Source organism: Pleurodeles waltl, chromosome 4_2 (genome assembly GCF_031143425.1).
Source record: "Pleurodeles waltl isolate 20211129_DDA chromosome 4_2, aPleWal1.hap1.20221129, whole genome shotgun sequence".
In the NCBI taxonomy this organism is placed as follows: Eukaryota; Metazoa; Chordata; class Amphibia; order Caudata; family Salamandridae; genus Pleurodeles; species Pleurodeles waltl.
In genome coordinates this window covers 556,144,053-556,160,667 of record NC_090443.1, presented here as the reverse complement: position 1 = coordinate 556,160,667, position 16,615 = coordinate 556,144,053, and the positions used below count along the sequence as shown (strand labels likewise).

Genomic DNA, 16,615 nt, shown 5'->3' with positions numbered 1-16,615 from the left:
GAGGGTGTATGCTGACTCTAGAGCGTCTTGCGACCTTCATGCTGGAGAAAGTTGGCTCCCATATTTCATGGCAACTACATCCTGATAGAAAAGGTCACATTCGGTGTTAAATGTTGTAACGTTTTTTCCCTACAATTTGTTATTATGGCTACCCCCATCTTCTTTTGCTAACCCTAATTTTGAAGGCATGATGGCAAAGTCAAGAATATAAAGTAAACATGGCTCAAAGAAGTGCTCTAGCGGTCTACTCCTATCTCCTGAAGAGACATTTGAAGGCTTTTGAGGGACTAAAAAAGGGGCACGGGTCACCATTTATGTAATTGTTGATGCTGTGACATAATTAAGAAGATATATGCGTTGTAGTAAATGCATACAAGACGTCATAAAACGGAGTCCAAGCCAATCAAAAATATGCAATTTAAGAGTTTCAGGTTAAACCTCATAGGTTTATTTAAAATGAAGATCATTACCGAAGGGGCAAAGTGGGTACTTAATAAATTGCAGTCAATGAAGTATAACAAAATCAGGTAATTTGAGAGAGTCAACAAAGGTCCACGTCCAAAGAAAACAAGCAGCCAAAACTGTTTTTCAGCCAGAGGACCTACAGAGTCTACCTCCAAGCAAAAGCCAGAAACACTAAAAAATAAATATATTACTTGCCATTATTAGATGATCTGCCACGGCCTCCCTCTATTATCAATTTGTGCGGTTGAATTTCAAAGGGGGGTCTGATGTGATTATTATTAATTATAACAATGGATTTGACTCCACAGGTTGTGAGGTTGTTAGAGCTCTGGAAGCTAATCTTGATGTATTCCTCACGCAATTTAGGCTTGCCAATCCAGTTGTGTGGGCTGGTGATTTTAACATTCAAAGATGCTGCGATTCAGCAAGGCGGGTGTGTAGTTTCATAGTGGGGGAGTATGGGAAATGTCTGCATACCATGCTCCATAAGTACAATCAACTGTTGCTGGAAGAAATCAAGTCTGGGCTATCTTCAGACAGATATGTTTGTGAGTGGGGGATGGGGGGTGGCCATTCCACAATGGATCACATTCTGCATAGGCCAACTCTTGATCAGTTGGTATGTAGTATCAGAGTTAAACAAACAGTAGTTAGCAATTATAACCCGTTATTTATCTATGTTATCACAGGCCGACTGATTGTAACCCTCTCCAGCATTTCACATCGCTCCCATTAGGCCAAACAGAGTTTGCATTAGATGGTTGGGAATTGATCCCACATGTATAATGCAGAGGCTTCTGTCCCAAGTGCTAAATGAGTTTGAGATATGTTTAGCCCCTGTTGTGAATATTGGCACCCTGGTCCCAGCCTTTGAGCTGATCACTGCAGCCCTTAATTCCCTTTTGGTCCATCCAATAAAAATAGGGCTGCCTGCTAGACACGGATGGTTCAACCATGCATGTACTCAGGCTTCAAAACAATTGAGGGCAGCTGTACATCAGGTTCCAAGAGGTCATGCTTCTGTTAAACTTCTAAGGAAGCAGTATAATGAGGTCCTAGCACCAAGGAAAGGTGAGTAAAGGGACAAGGCATGGCTAAATTTGGTACAGGCTGCCAAAACTAGCAAAATCCTCTTCTTGAAAACTGTAAACATCCCTTTCTTGAAGAACAACTCTGGGCCTGTTTTAACATTGTTTGTTCCCTTACAGACTTGGGTTGACCACTTTGAGAGGATTTTTGACCCAGCTTCCACCAATGAGCCAAGGCCCCTCATCACTGGCCTCAGATAGTCTAGCCAGAAGTCCATCTCTGAGTATCCTGCCGTTGATATTTATGCTCAATGCCTAAAGTGTGCTAAAGGAAAGCCCCCAGATATTGTCTGCCTTCTTGCACAGCTTTATGAGAATCCCTCAGCTAAAGTTTGATTGTCCCCAAAGGTGAACTGTCGCCTCCTTTCAGAATTAGGCTGGGTGTACAACAGGGGTGTGTACTTGGCCCCCTTTCTCTTTTCCCTGTTTATAAATTTGTTGAAAGTTCTTTACGGTTCCTGCAGGCTGACTCTGCAGATGTTGCTGGTTGCTCAGTACCGGTGCTCCTCTAAGGCGATGCATGCGGTCCTTTTGTTATGGACTATGGTCGGGTTGCAGAGATTAATAGACTACTTTGCAGACTTTATAGATTCCAGAAAATTAAAGATTACTAAATCCAAGATATTTATAATGGCCTGCGGGAAAACCCTTAAAAATGCAGGATAATTCTATCTCGAGGGCCTTCAGATAGCTAAGGTTAAATCCTTTTGCTACCAGGCAGTCCTCTTTCCGGGCAGGGATCTTGGGCTGATCACATCCAGAATACTTGGCTCCAGGTAAAAAGTGTTGTGTAAATTGCCAGACGTACTATCAAAGAAATGCTTGCCATTTATAAAGCAAAGGCATTGTCTGTTGCAACCTATGGCATGGGTGTGGGGCCACGTGCCCAGTAACTCTTCACTGGCTGAGGAAAACACCTTTTTAAGGCCTTTGCTGTGCACCTTCCCCATCAGCACAGTCTACCATCTTGCACTGTGAAGTAGGGTTGAGCCAACCTTAAGACATTTTGTTATCCAAGGCCACCTCCTTGTGGCTCTCTATATGGGCCAAACCTGGGACCAAACTTACAAAGGCAATTTTATGTTACTGCTTAACACTAGATCACGTTATTAATATCCTGTGACTGTCAGCAATGCTCTCAGGACGGTGTTTGGCTTTTCTGAGTTTCAATACCCGGCTAAGATCGTAACGCTTGAGAATTCGGCAATTAAGGCTGACTTGCTGGATGCGAGGGCAAGGAAGAGAAACAAATAGCAGTGACATATATTTCTTATACTTTACCTGTGGGCTTTCAACCCTACATAGCCTGGCTGACAAATTTACATTGTTTTGCCCTGACCAGACTACGGTTGAACAGAGTACACCACCTTGTCTTTTTCCTAATGCCAATCAGCGGGATACAGTGACAGGTCTGTGCCCCTGTGATGGAATTTCCCAACAGTATACTCTTCATTTTAAACCCTTCTGTCAGTTTTATTTAAACTTATGGAAGCAATTTTGCAAACCTGTTTTTATTAGACATAGTATCGGGGACCACAAAGCTGCTATGCCTCTTGTACACCATGGATTCTCCTGCTCTTTGTTTTAATGTTGCTTCCTTCATTTGTAAAGCAATTAGTGTCAGGAGAAGAATATCCTAACATTTGGTTTTGTATTGTTAATTTTTAATTGTGACTGAAGCGCTCACCTTTTGGTGCATTGTATTTTTTTTGTTTATAACATGTGCGTTTATGGCCTTCGCCCATAGTGCCGAAATAAAGATCTTTTGACTTGACTTGACATTTATGTAATACAGAAATACAATAGACCGTTCCAATGATGAATGGTCCCTAGGACAGACTCGAGCAAAGGACCTTGAAAAGTACAAAAAAGGAACATTCTGAACATACTTTACCCAAGAGGAACACAAATAATGCAGTTTATTAACTAAGAGGCCATCATGAGCTTCTATTTTTCTGATTTACAGAAATGGAAACGCACACAGAAAAACACATACCTGTGGGGAAACTTGTTCACATAAAACAGTCAATATTTATTTTTGCAAATATGAATAGATGTCATTGCAAGCTAACTGTGGCCTAGTAATGCTGACTTAAGTGTACCTCCATTAGACATTATTTTTCTAATTAATTAAAAGCATTTTAACATCTATAGTCAGACGACTGTGTTGTCACTTCCGAATCCGCTAACATTGTCAGGGGTGTGGAATTTATTAAAATATCTACTTGTCCAGGGGACAGGTTGCTTCTCAAATCTACTTGTCCTGTAAAAAGATCTACTTGTCCCTTTGGTGCCATGTAGTGTGGCGACAAATTATGGCCGCAATCACATTATGTAAGTGCTCTGATAATAGCCTCTCTGATTATGCCAGGGCTATTACCATAGTAGGGCTTGAATACTTGCAGTTTCAATCCCTACTGTAGCAATTTCCTTATTTTGCCACCTTTCTGCAGATCTGCATACTGGGGCTGGAGGAAGCAGTAAGCAATAGTTCCAGGGCTGGAATGCCTTTGAGTCTGCAACCCTACTAACCTGCATGTTTTAAAGATTTTTACCAGCTTCTCTCTAATATTTTTCCATAATAAGAAAGGTTGGACATTTACTCCTGACAATGGCAGAATTAGAACTTCTTCCAGGACGGGGAAGAAAGTGGCTAGAGGGAAAATGAACTTGCTAATGCTCAATAGATTTTCACATGAGCAAATCTACACATCGTATTTACCCATGCTAAAATACAGTTCACAAATATTTTATAGGGGTACGACATATACAATGGGTGCACTTTTGTGACTTTCTTTAAGAATTTGGGGCCACATGTAGGTAGGTTCAGATTTGCGACCTGCAAATTGCGAGTCGCAAATCCTAATGTAGGATGGTGTGCCTACACCATCTGTTATTCGCAAGGGCTTCGCATAATCATGAGGTGGGTCGCAATTTGCCAACCCCTCGCGAATGGGGGCCCTCACAGGGACTGTGGCCTGCTGGAGACAGCAGACCACCATGTCTGTGACTGCTTTACAATAAAGCAGTTTTTTTTTTTTTTGTAATGCAGCCCATTTTTCTTAAAGGAAAACGAGATGCATAACAAAAACGAAAAATGAAACATTTTCGTTTAATTTTTTTAGAGCAGGCAGTGGTCCGTGGGACCCCTGCCTGCACTGAACAAATGTTTACAGTGACATTCACAATGGGGAAGGGGTCCCATGGGGATCCCTTCCCTTTTGCGAAAGTGTTAGCACCCATTTGAAATGGGTGCAAACTGCGATTGGTTTGCACCCGCGTTCGTGGTCACAAAACAATCCTACATTGCACTCCGAGTCGCAATTAGGAAGGGAACACCCCTTACTAATTGCGAGTCGCAAACCCGTTTTGCGATTCGGTAACCAGGTTACCGAATCGCAAAACTGGGTTTGTGCATTGCAATGTGCTTTTTGCACGTCGCAAACAGCGAAAGTCGCTGTTTGCGACATGCAAAAAGCTACCTACATGTGGGTCTTGGTCCCTAATTAGGTGTGGTGTTAACAAAGACATTTTGTTTTTATTAAACTTCTATTTCTCTCTCTTTCGGCTGGCTTTACTGTGAGTGATCGCATTCTGCTCTTCCACAAGGAGCATATTGCCACACAAAGTAGTTTTGTTCAGTGGCAGGAACTACAGTGGCAATCAGTGACGTAACGAAACTGGAGGGTACCCCTTTGCAAAGAACATGGAGGAGCCCCCTCTCCAGACTCACTCAGGGCAGGTGCTGTGCTGAAGGGGCCCCTGGAGGGCGGCTGCGGGCCTTTGTTATTCCTCTGGTGGCAACATGTGCTTTTAGAGTTCAAAAACTTTTTGGCTGGGTTTTGCCAGTGTTTGTTACAATGTTGAGGGCCTGGTAGCTCCCACAACAATAAAGTGTTACAAAAGGCATGTCAAAACAAGACACGCATTGATGAAACTAAAAGACTTATAAAAATATGTCAGATCAGTTGGATTTGTCAGTGTTTGTTTATTTTCATGCTTCCCATAATTGTGTTGAAAATGGTTACACTGATTTTCCATTAGAAATATTTTTGGGAAATACTAGCATGCATCAACACATTTTACTAAATGACACTTCATTTGCATCTAATCAGAGAGCATTCTGGGAGCATTATACTGAGCCTCATAGCCTAAACTTTTCAAACATGTGTATGCACGTTTTTTTTTTTTTGTACTGGAACCAACGTCAGTAGTGAAGTGTGACCTTAAAACATTTATTTACAGCACTCACCCTAATAATGAAGACTTTCAAATAATGAACCATAAATACAAGTTCGAACAGCATTATGTTTTGGAAACACATTACCTCAACTGCAGAGAGTTTCTCTCTCTGTAAACAGGCAGCCAAAGGGTTTGTGCTGCAGGGGGTTGGGCCTACTTGTCCCAAGGACAAAGTAAACATAAAAACTTGTTGCCCTTGACCCCAATCAAGATGTCCCGGGCGTCGGGCGATAGGAATTCCACATCCCTGCATTGTGGAGATTTGATGTCACTGCTGCATTGCCTAAAGAACAGAAAGTGTATGCGTCTTGATTGACCAGATTGACTAGTTGTTTCTGTGTCCACTGTATAGTTATTAGAATAATCTTGTAATAAGAATGTGGTAAGAGGCTATAGATCGATTTTGCTCTTACGTTCCTGTGTCCTTTCCAGTACAGTGCACCATTCTCACATTTCTGTTGAGCGCATAAATTGGGCAAGGCAATGATTACTGACTGCCTCCAGGAAATGTGTTAAAATGTTTTTTGAGAACCTCCCACATCCTCACCACCAGATGTTTCACTAACAGAAATAATAGCTTCATAGCATGTATCCAAACTACCTTGTACAAAAGTATTGGTGTTTTATAAGGTATGAGTTAAAGGCATTAACTGTATGTTTCACATAAGACATACTTATTGGGCTTTTTTCAAATATCTGGAAAAAATTAAACCACATAATCCCCTGCAGAAATTCCCCCTAAAGTTGATGTGATAAAGTATGCTTTGATAGGTGTCCCTCCAATATTCTCCCAGCAAATGAGACAACTGTGACCAGTGATTGTCCCTGGTAACAGAAAACTCTTGGGTGGTCATAACATCATTTGGCCTAATTCACAAATGCAGAATTTACAAATTAAAAAATACATTACTATGTTGTGCATTTTTGACTTTCATGAGCTTCATAACAAAATCCTAAAGTCCCAACATTTACTAGTGTGGAGTAAATTATGCAAAACCGTGCATTCCTACAATTACCTTTGGTCATATTTTTCAATGTAGAAAAAGCTGTTACTTATACCTCCAATAAAGTGAGAATTAACTACTACCATTCCCATCCCTTGCCTTTTCCACGCACGGAGGCAAAAAAGGGCCTATTTATAAAGGAATTTTGGAGTAGGTTTACAAAGGCATTTTGGAGTATGTGAAGTAGTCCCCATTTAGTATTCACTTATGTACTCTTACTTGCCATTGTAATTGGGCCTTAAAAACTAAAAGGGAAATAAAATATTAATATTCTGGGAATATTCATTCACAATTGAGAAAAGGTGTTGTCCTCCTTTTAGAAATGGGGGGGGTGGACTTTTTGTTACTGATTCACAAAGGTAAAGCCACTGTAGTACTGTTTCCTGTACTGATAAATGTTTTTTGTGACGCAGCCCCTTACGCTTGCCTTTCATAGAAGAACATATGTATGTGTTTCTGTGATGGGGAACGCCTTGCCGAAGATTTGTGTATACCTGCACAGGAGAGTTTGGAGCTTCCCCTTGTCCTGTTGAGATTCTAGCCTGTATTCGAAAATGGTCGATAGTGAATTAATGAATTATTTAAACTAAATATACAAAAAACAATGCTTCATCTTTAAAAAAATCTGTTAAATTATAGGCTGGCACACAAATATTTTCCCAAATTCTGCTTTCCCTGCATCTTAATAGCCAGACTTAGGAATTTCTAAATATGTCCTACATTTGTTGCTGTGGGGGCCCCTGAAGCAGAATAAAATTGTTCAGGTATTGTTCTGATTGCTTCTGCCCTGAATATTGGCCGACAGTGGAAAGCACCATGTTGGCAGATCTTAAAAGAAGCATTTTATAGTTGTAAAAATAAAGCGATCCCCTGCGATTCAGGATGAAAGATTTATATTTGCAAATGGACTTCTAGCATGCCTAGTTACCATTTGTATGCGAAAAAAGCTTATGAGATGGACTCATTATTATTAAATATGTATGGATATGTTGGCGTTTTCTTATTGTAGATGCATTTGAATATGTAATGTTGGACAGTAATCCCACTAAAGATTTTAATTGAGAAATTATTACTTTTTAATAGAAGATGGCGAGTTTGCTAACACATGCTTTAATGGTCCCGTTATTTAATGTGTTTCTGCTCTTTTCATTTCTTGGTTTCTTATCAAAGTTACTTGGCATTTGAAACAGATCGCATTAACTTTGACAGTTGTAGTCCATGGCTGGGAATGTGTAATGTACGTTTACATCCTCACCAGAAATATACAGAATACAGAGCCAATCACAACAAAAAGAAACAGGCAAGCACCCTCACGTCCCAGAAGACATTCAGATACTATCAAGACACAAAAAACATAGAGGCATCATCACAACACAAACAACCATTCAGACAATGTCTCTACACAAAAAAATTATTAATGCTTTACTTCTTTGTATCCTACGTATTTTTATTTTGCTGAACTCAATGAAAATGTGAGGTATTATCATTCGATTTTGTTAGACAATAAATGAAATAACCACTATCTTTTTCTATTTTTTGTAGTATGAATTCAAGGCTAAGAACATAAAAAAGAAAAAAGTGAACATCTTTGTATCAGTGGATGGTGTCAAAGTCATTTTGAAGAAGAAAAAGAAGGTAAGTTACCTTCCTATAAATAATCACACGTTTTGAAAATGTACAGAAACTTCACTGGTTATTGAAATAAGTTTGCATTTATATACAGTAAAGCACTGAGGTATCGCACGTTGGCCCAGGAGTGCTTGAAACATGGCTAATTTTTTGGAAAGTCAGATAAGATACATTTCCATACCATGAACGGTAGTCAGCAGTTATCCTGAAAATCTAACAGAGATCTGGCCCTCCTGGAAACTGGTCCTGGTTTGATTGTGTTCCGATTCAGAGAGGACCTGGCCTGGTTCCCACTGAAACAGGGTCAAGACTGATTTATATTTGGATGGGCTCAGGTGTCCTGGTGTGGCCCGCGTAATTACTAGTGGCTGAGATTAAGTTAAACATTCCACCCATTGCTTTTTTATATTTCTAACTGTGATAAGACAGTAAACACACATGTAGTGCTCCTGCAAAAAGGCAGTTTAATACTAATTGCATGGGACCTTCCAGTAAATTGCATAGGACCTTCCAGCCAGTAAGGAAAGTTTGGGGCATCCTTCTTTTAGCTTGAACAATTCTGAGTTTCTTGATGTAGCGACATCCTGCAGCATAAGCACTTCTACGTGCTCATCAGCTTCTCCATCCACCAATGAATCATCCCCCACAGACAGTTTACACTCTTCTTATCCCCACTTTCCTTCTGATTGCAAACTTTGGAAAAATGTCCCAGTCTGTTACACCTGAAAGATTTTGTATTTTTAGCTGGACAGTTTGTCGAGAATGCCAAATGTTTAGCACTCCAACACCTGTAACTATTCTTATTTCCATCGCCCTGCACACCTTCTTTATTACATTTAATTTTGTCTACCTCCTGGATGGTTATACCTTCCCCACCTCTCTCATTTTATTTTCCTAACTCCTTAATGTACTTAGATGTGGCTTATATGCGCCTTGCAGCAGATAAAGCCTCATCCAATGATGGATCTGTCAGAGACAGCAATTTCTCCTGAATCTTCATAACTCTAGTATGAGTTATCAACTGATCTCATATTATTTCTTCATGTAAATCCCTAAACTTACATGTATTCGCTAGAGATAGCAATGCACACACATACTGATCAATCGATTCACTGGGCGCTTGAACTCTAGAGAAAAGCTTATGACGTTCCACGACAATGCTCACATTTCTACTATGACTTTCCAATGCCACCATGGTTCTCATGTAGATATCGTTACCCTCTTCTTCTTCATCTGACCCATCCCCATTCACTTCCACCACTTCATTACTGGGTAGAGTTTTCAACACTTTCCTCACCTCAACTCCCAAATTGTGTTTCAGGAGAGCTAACTTTGTTTTGGCAGTAAAAATAGCCCCACCCAAAACTTCCAAATAAGTTTCAAATGCCTCTCGCCAATCTTCCCAAGGCATACTCGGTTCACCCGGCATACTCAAAAATATCTGTGGTGGTGTTATCGACTGCATACTGTCCCTTTCTTCTTTTTTTTTTTTTTAACCAATAAACAATTTTTAAACTATAGTTCTACTGATATCCCAACATCACCAGTATGTTTTCTTGAACGTTCAACTTCAAATAAAACAAAACAACACTGTTCTTGTGCGACAACTTGCCCAAAAACAACACTGTCCTTGTGCAACAACTTGCTCTTCCTCCCACGCCGTCGTCAACAAATTTTACAATCCGTCCATATATTTTCCATATAATTCCTTAGATTTACGAGCATACACAGCCCAAACTAAAACTTCCGGTTGAGTTCTATCTTTGGCACAATACGTCCGTTTTTTCAGCTAGGTTTCCCTTGTTTTACAAGAGCGCACTGCTCTGAGATTTACTTTCTGGTAAGACTTTTTGTTCCGGCACTTGTTCCTATAGCAGCCCCCACCTTCAGTAAAAACAGTTTCCTACGTGCGGACACGTAGACGCACAAGCTCGCCTCAAGCCACGCCCAACGGTATCGCAGCGATGCGCGAGGTACGAGCAGACGCATGAGATCACCTCGAGACCCGCTCAACGGTTTTCCAACGATGTGCAAGGTAGGCACACGGCACACTACTACTCTCCACTAGTACGAGCTAAAGCATAAATTATTCTCCAACTTCGCACTAGCGGCAAGCACTTCTCCTTCGTCACGTGTCTTTCTTTATGTCCTGTGTTTTCCTTTCCGTTCCGCAGATCCCGATCTCTCCCTGTACTTCGGGCACAACGTTCTGTCCTTGGGTGACAGATCTCCCTCCAAAGAGCACACCACCTGGTACCCCAAATATTCTGCCACTTGGCTGGCTCCCCACGCGTACAGTGTTCCTTTAGCCTGGTACGGAGCGAGTACACTCAGCCTTGTAGAAATCCTCCTCCGCACAGACGGTGTCCCTCAGCCTTCATGGTCCTCTTATTTCCAGTTTTTTTTTCACTGGGTAGATCCCATCCTCGTCGCCACTGAAAAGACACACTGATGTCTTTCACCCATTTATTAAGATGGTTTTATTAAAGCAAAGTCTCTTACAACCAACCCTGGCAGGTTCCGTGCACAACTGAACGCCTTCACCACCATTAACATTCCAAATCCATTGTTCCGTTGCTAGGCAGTAGATGCCTGTCCACAGTCCATTAATAACCCAACACTTGCCTATTTGCCTTTGCAAAATTGTGGGAATAATTGGCACTAAATGTACTTAATAGGGGCAGCTTACAGTGGCAAGTAATGCTCGGCTGAGCATTAAGGAGATTGGAGCTCAAGTACAGGGCAGATAATTTGGACTGGAAAAATGTGAACATGGATTTGCCAGCTCAAAAGGCATCTATTGTATCATTGGCCAATTCCATTGATTCAGTATGCATAGCATATCCACAAGATCCAAGTATTGTTGCAATTGAATTGCATGCTGTCATTCTCTGCCAGATATTAATGATGTTGGTTTGTTCGACTTTTGCTCAAGTAATTAAAATCTGTGACTAAGATCAATTGCATCTTTTATTTAAATACTTCTTTAAATTACACCCAAGAAGAAGTTAGAGTGGTTATCAAGTCCCTGAAGCTGCACAAAGCATCTGGTCCCGATGGGTTCACTGCCCGCTTGAACAAATTTGCTGTAACAACATTAATCCCCCAGGCTCCTTAATTCAATAAGTTGAAAGGCAAAGGTTACTCCTTTGATGTCTGTGGACAAATGGAATCTGAATTGGTGTCACCAGTTTGTGCACCATCTATAGTGTCCTTCTGAGAACACTTTTTCTACCAGACCCAGTCACCAAGCAACAAAAGGTCATGCACACAACACAGTGCACATGCTGGGTGGGGAAAGGAAGAAAGTATGTGACTTAAATCTGTCTGAACTGACGTTACAGCTCTTGAACAGGTACAAATCTCTGTACACCTGAACCCATAATCGGATGATATGAGCCCCCAGTCTCATAGCCTGGAGAAGCCACACTCGCCGAAGGAATACGTTTTAGGTGCACCCCCTGACCAGCAGAGCTTTGTGCCCAACGACTGTACTCTTGTTGGAAAAGTCTTATTCAATCAATCCAAGAAAAGGAGTGATAATGTCAGAAAGTTTGGCTATAAAGAATCTATAATTCCCAACTTAGAAGACAAAAGTGAAAGTCTCATTTTTCGCGCTGCAAATAGACATTTTCTTAAGAAGCTTCTTTTTCATTATATGGGATTTGATCAGTTTGTTTCCTGAGGTAGAACCTAGATATTCAACTTGCTTCGTATATGGAACACACATGCTGGGATTTTATGTAAGACCCCTCGCTGTCAAAGTACTGATAACATTTTCAAGGTGTTGTAAGTGCATTTTCCAATATGGGCTGCATTGTACAAATGTACCCAGTTATGCAGCTCATATGCCTGATATTTCCTCAGGGGGGGTTCTACATCTGAAACGTGCACCATGTAAACCAAATAAAAGAATACTTCTGTTTGTAAAGGACTTTTATGTTGATCTTCTGACCCTGGAGGAAGCTGGCTGCATCTCTTAAATCTTGTTCTTGTATCTTTGACAAGGCACCTTGTCTGTCAGAGTTAGGACTACCTTTTTCTCTCGAACAGGCAAGTAGCCATCTTTATTGATTTAGTTGGATACAAGACTTTACTTTTTTCAGGTTGTGTTTTAATGTTGGCAGTTTTACTGATAATCATTCCCTTTGAATTAACTTGGTTTCCTGATTGCAGTTCTTTTCTCATTATTTGTGAACTTTTTGAAGACTTTCAAAATCGATTTCCCGGCGCCTCTTTAAGTAGTTCTACAATTTTAGCTCACAATTACTCAGTCGTGTTTTTGATTGCTTCTCCTGTCAATTGAGGTTTTGAAGAATAACAAAATCGATTTTTCGGACACTCCAAGTGGTTGTGCAATTACAACACGTAGTTTACCAAGTTGTATTTAGAGATTGCTTCTCTGTTGGTTGTAAAGAAGCGCTCCAGAAGACTGAATTCTTTTGGGGGCGTGGATGCGCTTCACTCCACATCTAAGGTCAGTGGTAATGCTAATACCCAAACCTTCTCTTGGGCTACTACCACTTTCATAAACATCTGTATAATGGGCTGGTGGTACCGTTTGATGGGGTAATCGGTTTGCGCATTAGTTGTTTTAAGATGTTTGACTTTAAGGGCAGAACATACTCATTGCATGAAGTATGAGGGGACGTCAGTTCGTAGGACTGGCACTATTTAGTTTGGTTTACCAATCCTAGTCATATATTGAATTAGGAGCTCACATCCATTTTTAATTGAGGTATGTGGTAGAAGAAAAGCCTCTGGGTAACACCTGTCACAAACTGCAGTCATGTATATGAAATGATACCCGTAGTTGGCTGGCTCCCAGGGGCCATTGAAGTCCATACATACCCAATGGAATGGCTCTTGAACATCAGGCATTGATTGTTATGGAGCCTTGTGGACCCAGTTTCTGTTCTTGAGCTGACAGGTGGGATGCTATTGGCATAATATAGTTGTTTATTTATTCCAGGCTCAAACAAGCATGTCACTAATTCCTCGTGTTTCCTAACCACCTTTATGTACACCACCTATTTGGCTGTGTCCAAGTTGTAACTCATGTGGTCGGTAATGGTTAAGAACTAGGATTTTTGGTTTTAGCTTAGGTTAGGAATTGACGTTCTAAATGAGAAGTTTTTAATTTGAAACTATAAACTTTGTGAAAAAAGGTTCTTCACGTTTTTCTGCGTTTAACTATTGACAGGGATGTGTGTAGAGTTTTTCTGAAGTTTACTCCTTTTATATCCAAACAGCAGTCAGTCCTCCCATCTTGTCCTACATTTTCAAGGTCACCAGAACCTTTTCTCTTGTCCATTCTTTGTTTGCTTGTTCAGAGGCACCTGTTAACTTTTGAAACCTTTCTATGTGGGCTGTTCACTACCAATTCACATTAGTCGGGCTTTCGTTCACTTTGATTTGGAAGGTTACCACTTACATAGTCTGAGTCTCATAGATACATTTCTTCAGGTTTTACTGCTTAAACACATTGGTTCACACCTCTGGGACGTTGCACCATAGAGACCACTACCTTTATGGTCTGCCATTCCATGAGATCATAGAGATACCATGACAATTTTTTATGTATATATGTGTGTGTATATATATATATATATATATATATATATATATATATTAGATCACTGTAGAATAAGTTTGTATGCTCTTACCATAACAATACATTATAGCTTCCTCCGTAAACGTCATCAAAGTCAATATTCGAAAGTGGAAAAGTACACAAAACTAAAGGAATAGAACCTAAAAAGCACAAATTCCCGTAGTAAAATTACATAGATTGGCATCAATCGGAAGTCCATACCAAGAAACAGATATTGTGACACCTGCTTCATCTAAAAATCATACAGATGTTTCCGGTCACAGATAAAGTATTGTTACAATTGAATTACATACTGTCATTCTTTGCCGGATATTAATGATGCTGGTATGTACGACGTTTGCTCAAGTAATTAAACTCCTGCGGCTAAGATCAATTGCATCTGTTGTTTAAATACTTCTTTAAATTACAGCCAAGAAGAAGTTAGAGTGGTTATCAAGTCATTGAAGGTGCACAAAACTTCTGGCCCGATGGGCTTACTGCCCGCTTGTACAAATCCGCTGCAGCTACATTAATCCCCCAGGCTCTTTAATTCAATACGGTGAAAAGCAAAGGTTACTCCTTCGATATCCGAGGCCCACATCTCATTGGTACTTAAACAGAGGAAGGTGGTGTGTCTGTATTCCTCTTAGAGGCCTACCGCTTTACTTATTATTGATGCAAACATCTTATTGGCTAGACTGGAGGCTCTTCTCCCAGGACTGATTCACCCTCATCACTCAGGACTTATCAGGAAATGTCAGACCCATGAGAATTTAGGGTTGTCCACCTGGTTATAAAATTTAGCCCAAAACATTTTCCAGCTATATTGTTATCCCAAGATGCCAAGAAGGCTTTCGACCAGGTGAACTGGAACTTCCTGAGGTTTATCCTAAAGGCCCCCCCTTTTATTGGTATGTTGCTGGCAGGCTACCATTCTCTCACATTGAGGATGCAGGTGAACTGCAGCTTGTCTGCCCTCCTTATCTTACATATGGATACGAGACAGACCTGCCATCTCCCCCCCTTTTTGCTTTAAGCATATTAACCTTGGCATCTTGTATTTGACCAGATGAAGAGATTGGGGGCATTCCTTTTGCAAGAGGAAGAGCTTAAAATTACTCCATTTGCTGACGGCATCTTGCTGTCCGTGGTGAACTCTGATACTCGTTTCACATCTTAGGGAGTTTGAGGCTGTGGCAGGTTTTAAGTCTTATACCAGCAAGTCCGAGCAACTGAGTCTTGCAATTCTCAAAAGAATGTAGCTGCATGATCCTTACAGGCACAACTCCATTAGGCAAAAAAGTATCAAATACCTTGGTATACACAACGCAGCACATCTCTGGGATCAGTATACTGCTAAACCTTTGGCCACCTCAAAAGACACCTATGGACGATGGACACTGTTCTAACGTCCTTGGATAGTAAGGATAAATGCAGTTAAAATGACAGTTTCTGTGCTAGTTTTATACCTTTTTCAGGCCATCACGATTGCTCCTGCCTTATCTTCCTTCTTTGACCTTCAGTCGGCAACTTCACGATTTATTTGGCAAATTGGAGGCCTGGCTTGAGTCACTAAGTACTTATGCTTGATAAATAAAGCTGAGGATTGGTTCTGTCAGATTTCATGCTTTAATATAAAGCAGCTTAGCCAAGTATCATTGCTGCCTGGTGTAGGAGGCTGGCCTGGCTTGTAGTGGGTACCAGAGGTACTTACACCTTGTGCCAGATCCAGTTATCCCTTATTAGTGTAGAAGTGGTGTTCCTAGCAGCTTAGGCTGATAGAAGGTAGCTATGGCAAAGCAGCTCAGGCTGAACTAGGAGACATGTAAAGCTCCTACTATACCACTGGTGTCATATGCACAATATCAAAAGAAAACACAATACACAGAAGTACTAAAAATAAAGGTACTTTATTTTTATGACAATATGCCAAAAGTATCTCCGTGAGTACCCTCAGTATGAGGATAAGTTATATACACAAGATATATGTACACAAACCAAAATTATGCAGGTAATAGCAAGAAAAGTAATGCAAGCAGTGTAAAGTTACAATAGATTGCAATAGGAGCACATAGGTATAGGGGCAACACAAACCATATACTCCAAAAATGGAATGCGAACCACGAATGGACCCCAAACCTATGTGAGCTTGTAGAGGGTCGCTGGGACTGTAAGAAAACAGTGAGGGTTAGAAAAATAGCCCACCCCAAGACCCTGAAAGGTAGGTGTAAAGTGCACCTACTACCCCCAGAGAGCACAGAAGTCGTGATAGGGGGATTCTGCAGGAAGGACAAACACCAGCAAAGCAACAACAGTGGATTTCCGGACCTGAGTACCTGTAAGACAAGGTGACCAAGTCCAATAGTCGCGACAGTGTCGAGAGTGGGCAGGAGCCCAGGAAATGCCAGCTGAGGGTGCAAGGAAGCGGCCACCTGTTGGAAGAAGCTTGGAGTTCGGCAAGAAAGAAGAGAGCTAGGAACTTCTCCTTTGGAAGACCGATGTTCCACGTTGCGATGAAGCTTGCAGAGGTGTTCCCACACAGAAAGACCGCAAACAAGCCTTGCTAGCTGCAAGGGTCGCAGTAGAGGTTTTTG

General features: G+C 41.0%; 1 protein-coding gene across 4 annotated transcripts in view; it reads left to right on the top strand.

Moving 5' to 3' along the window:
• NOS1AP (nitric oxide synthase 1 adaptor protein) overlaps positions 1–16,615 on the top strand; it is a 768,603-nt gene that overhangs the window by 403,855 nt on the left and 348,133 nt on the right. For all 4 annotated transcript variants that reach the window (XM_069232106.1, XM_069232105.1, XM_069232108.1 and 1 more), the window contains exon 3: positions 8,342–8,434. In XM_069232106.1, coding sequence (XP_069088207.1) covers positions 8,342–8,434 — 93 coding nt within the window. The remainder of the gene's footprint in view (positions 1–8,341; positions 8,435–16,615) is intronic.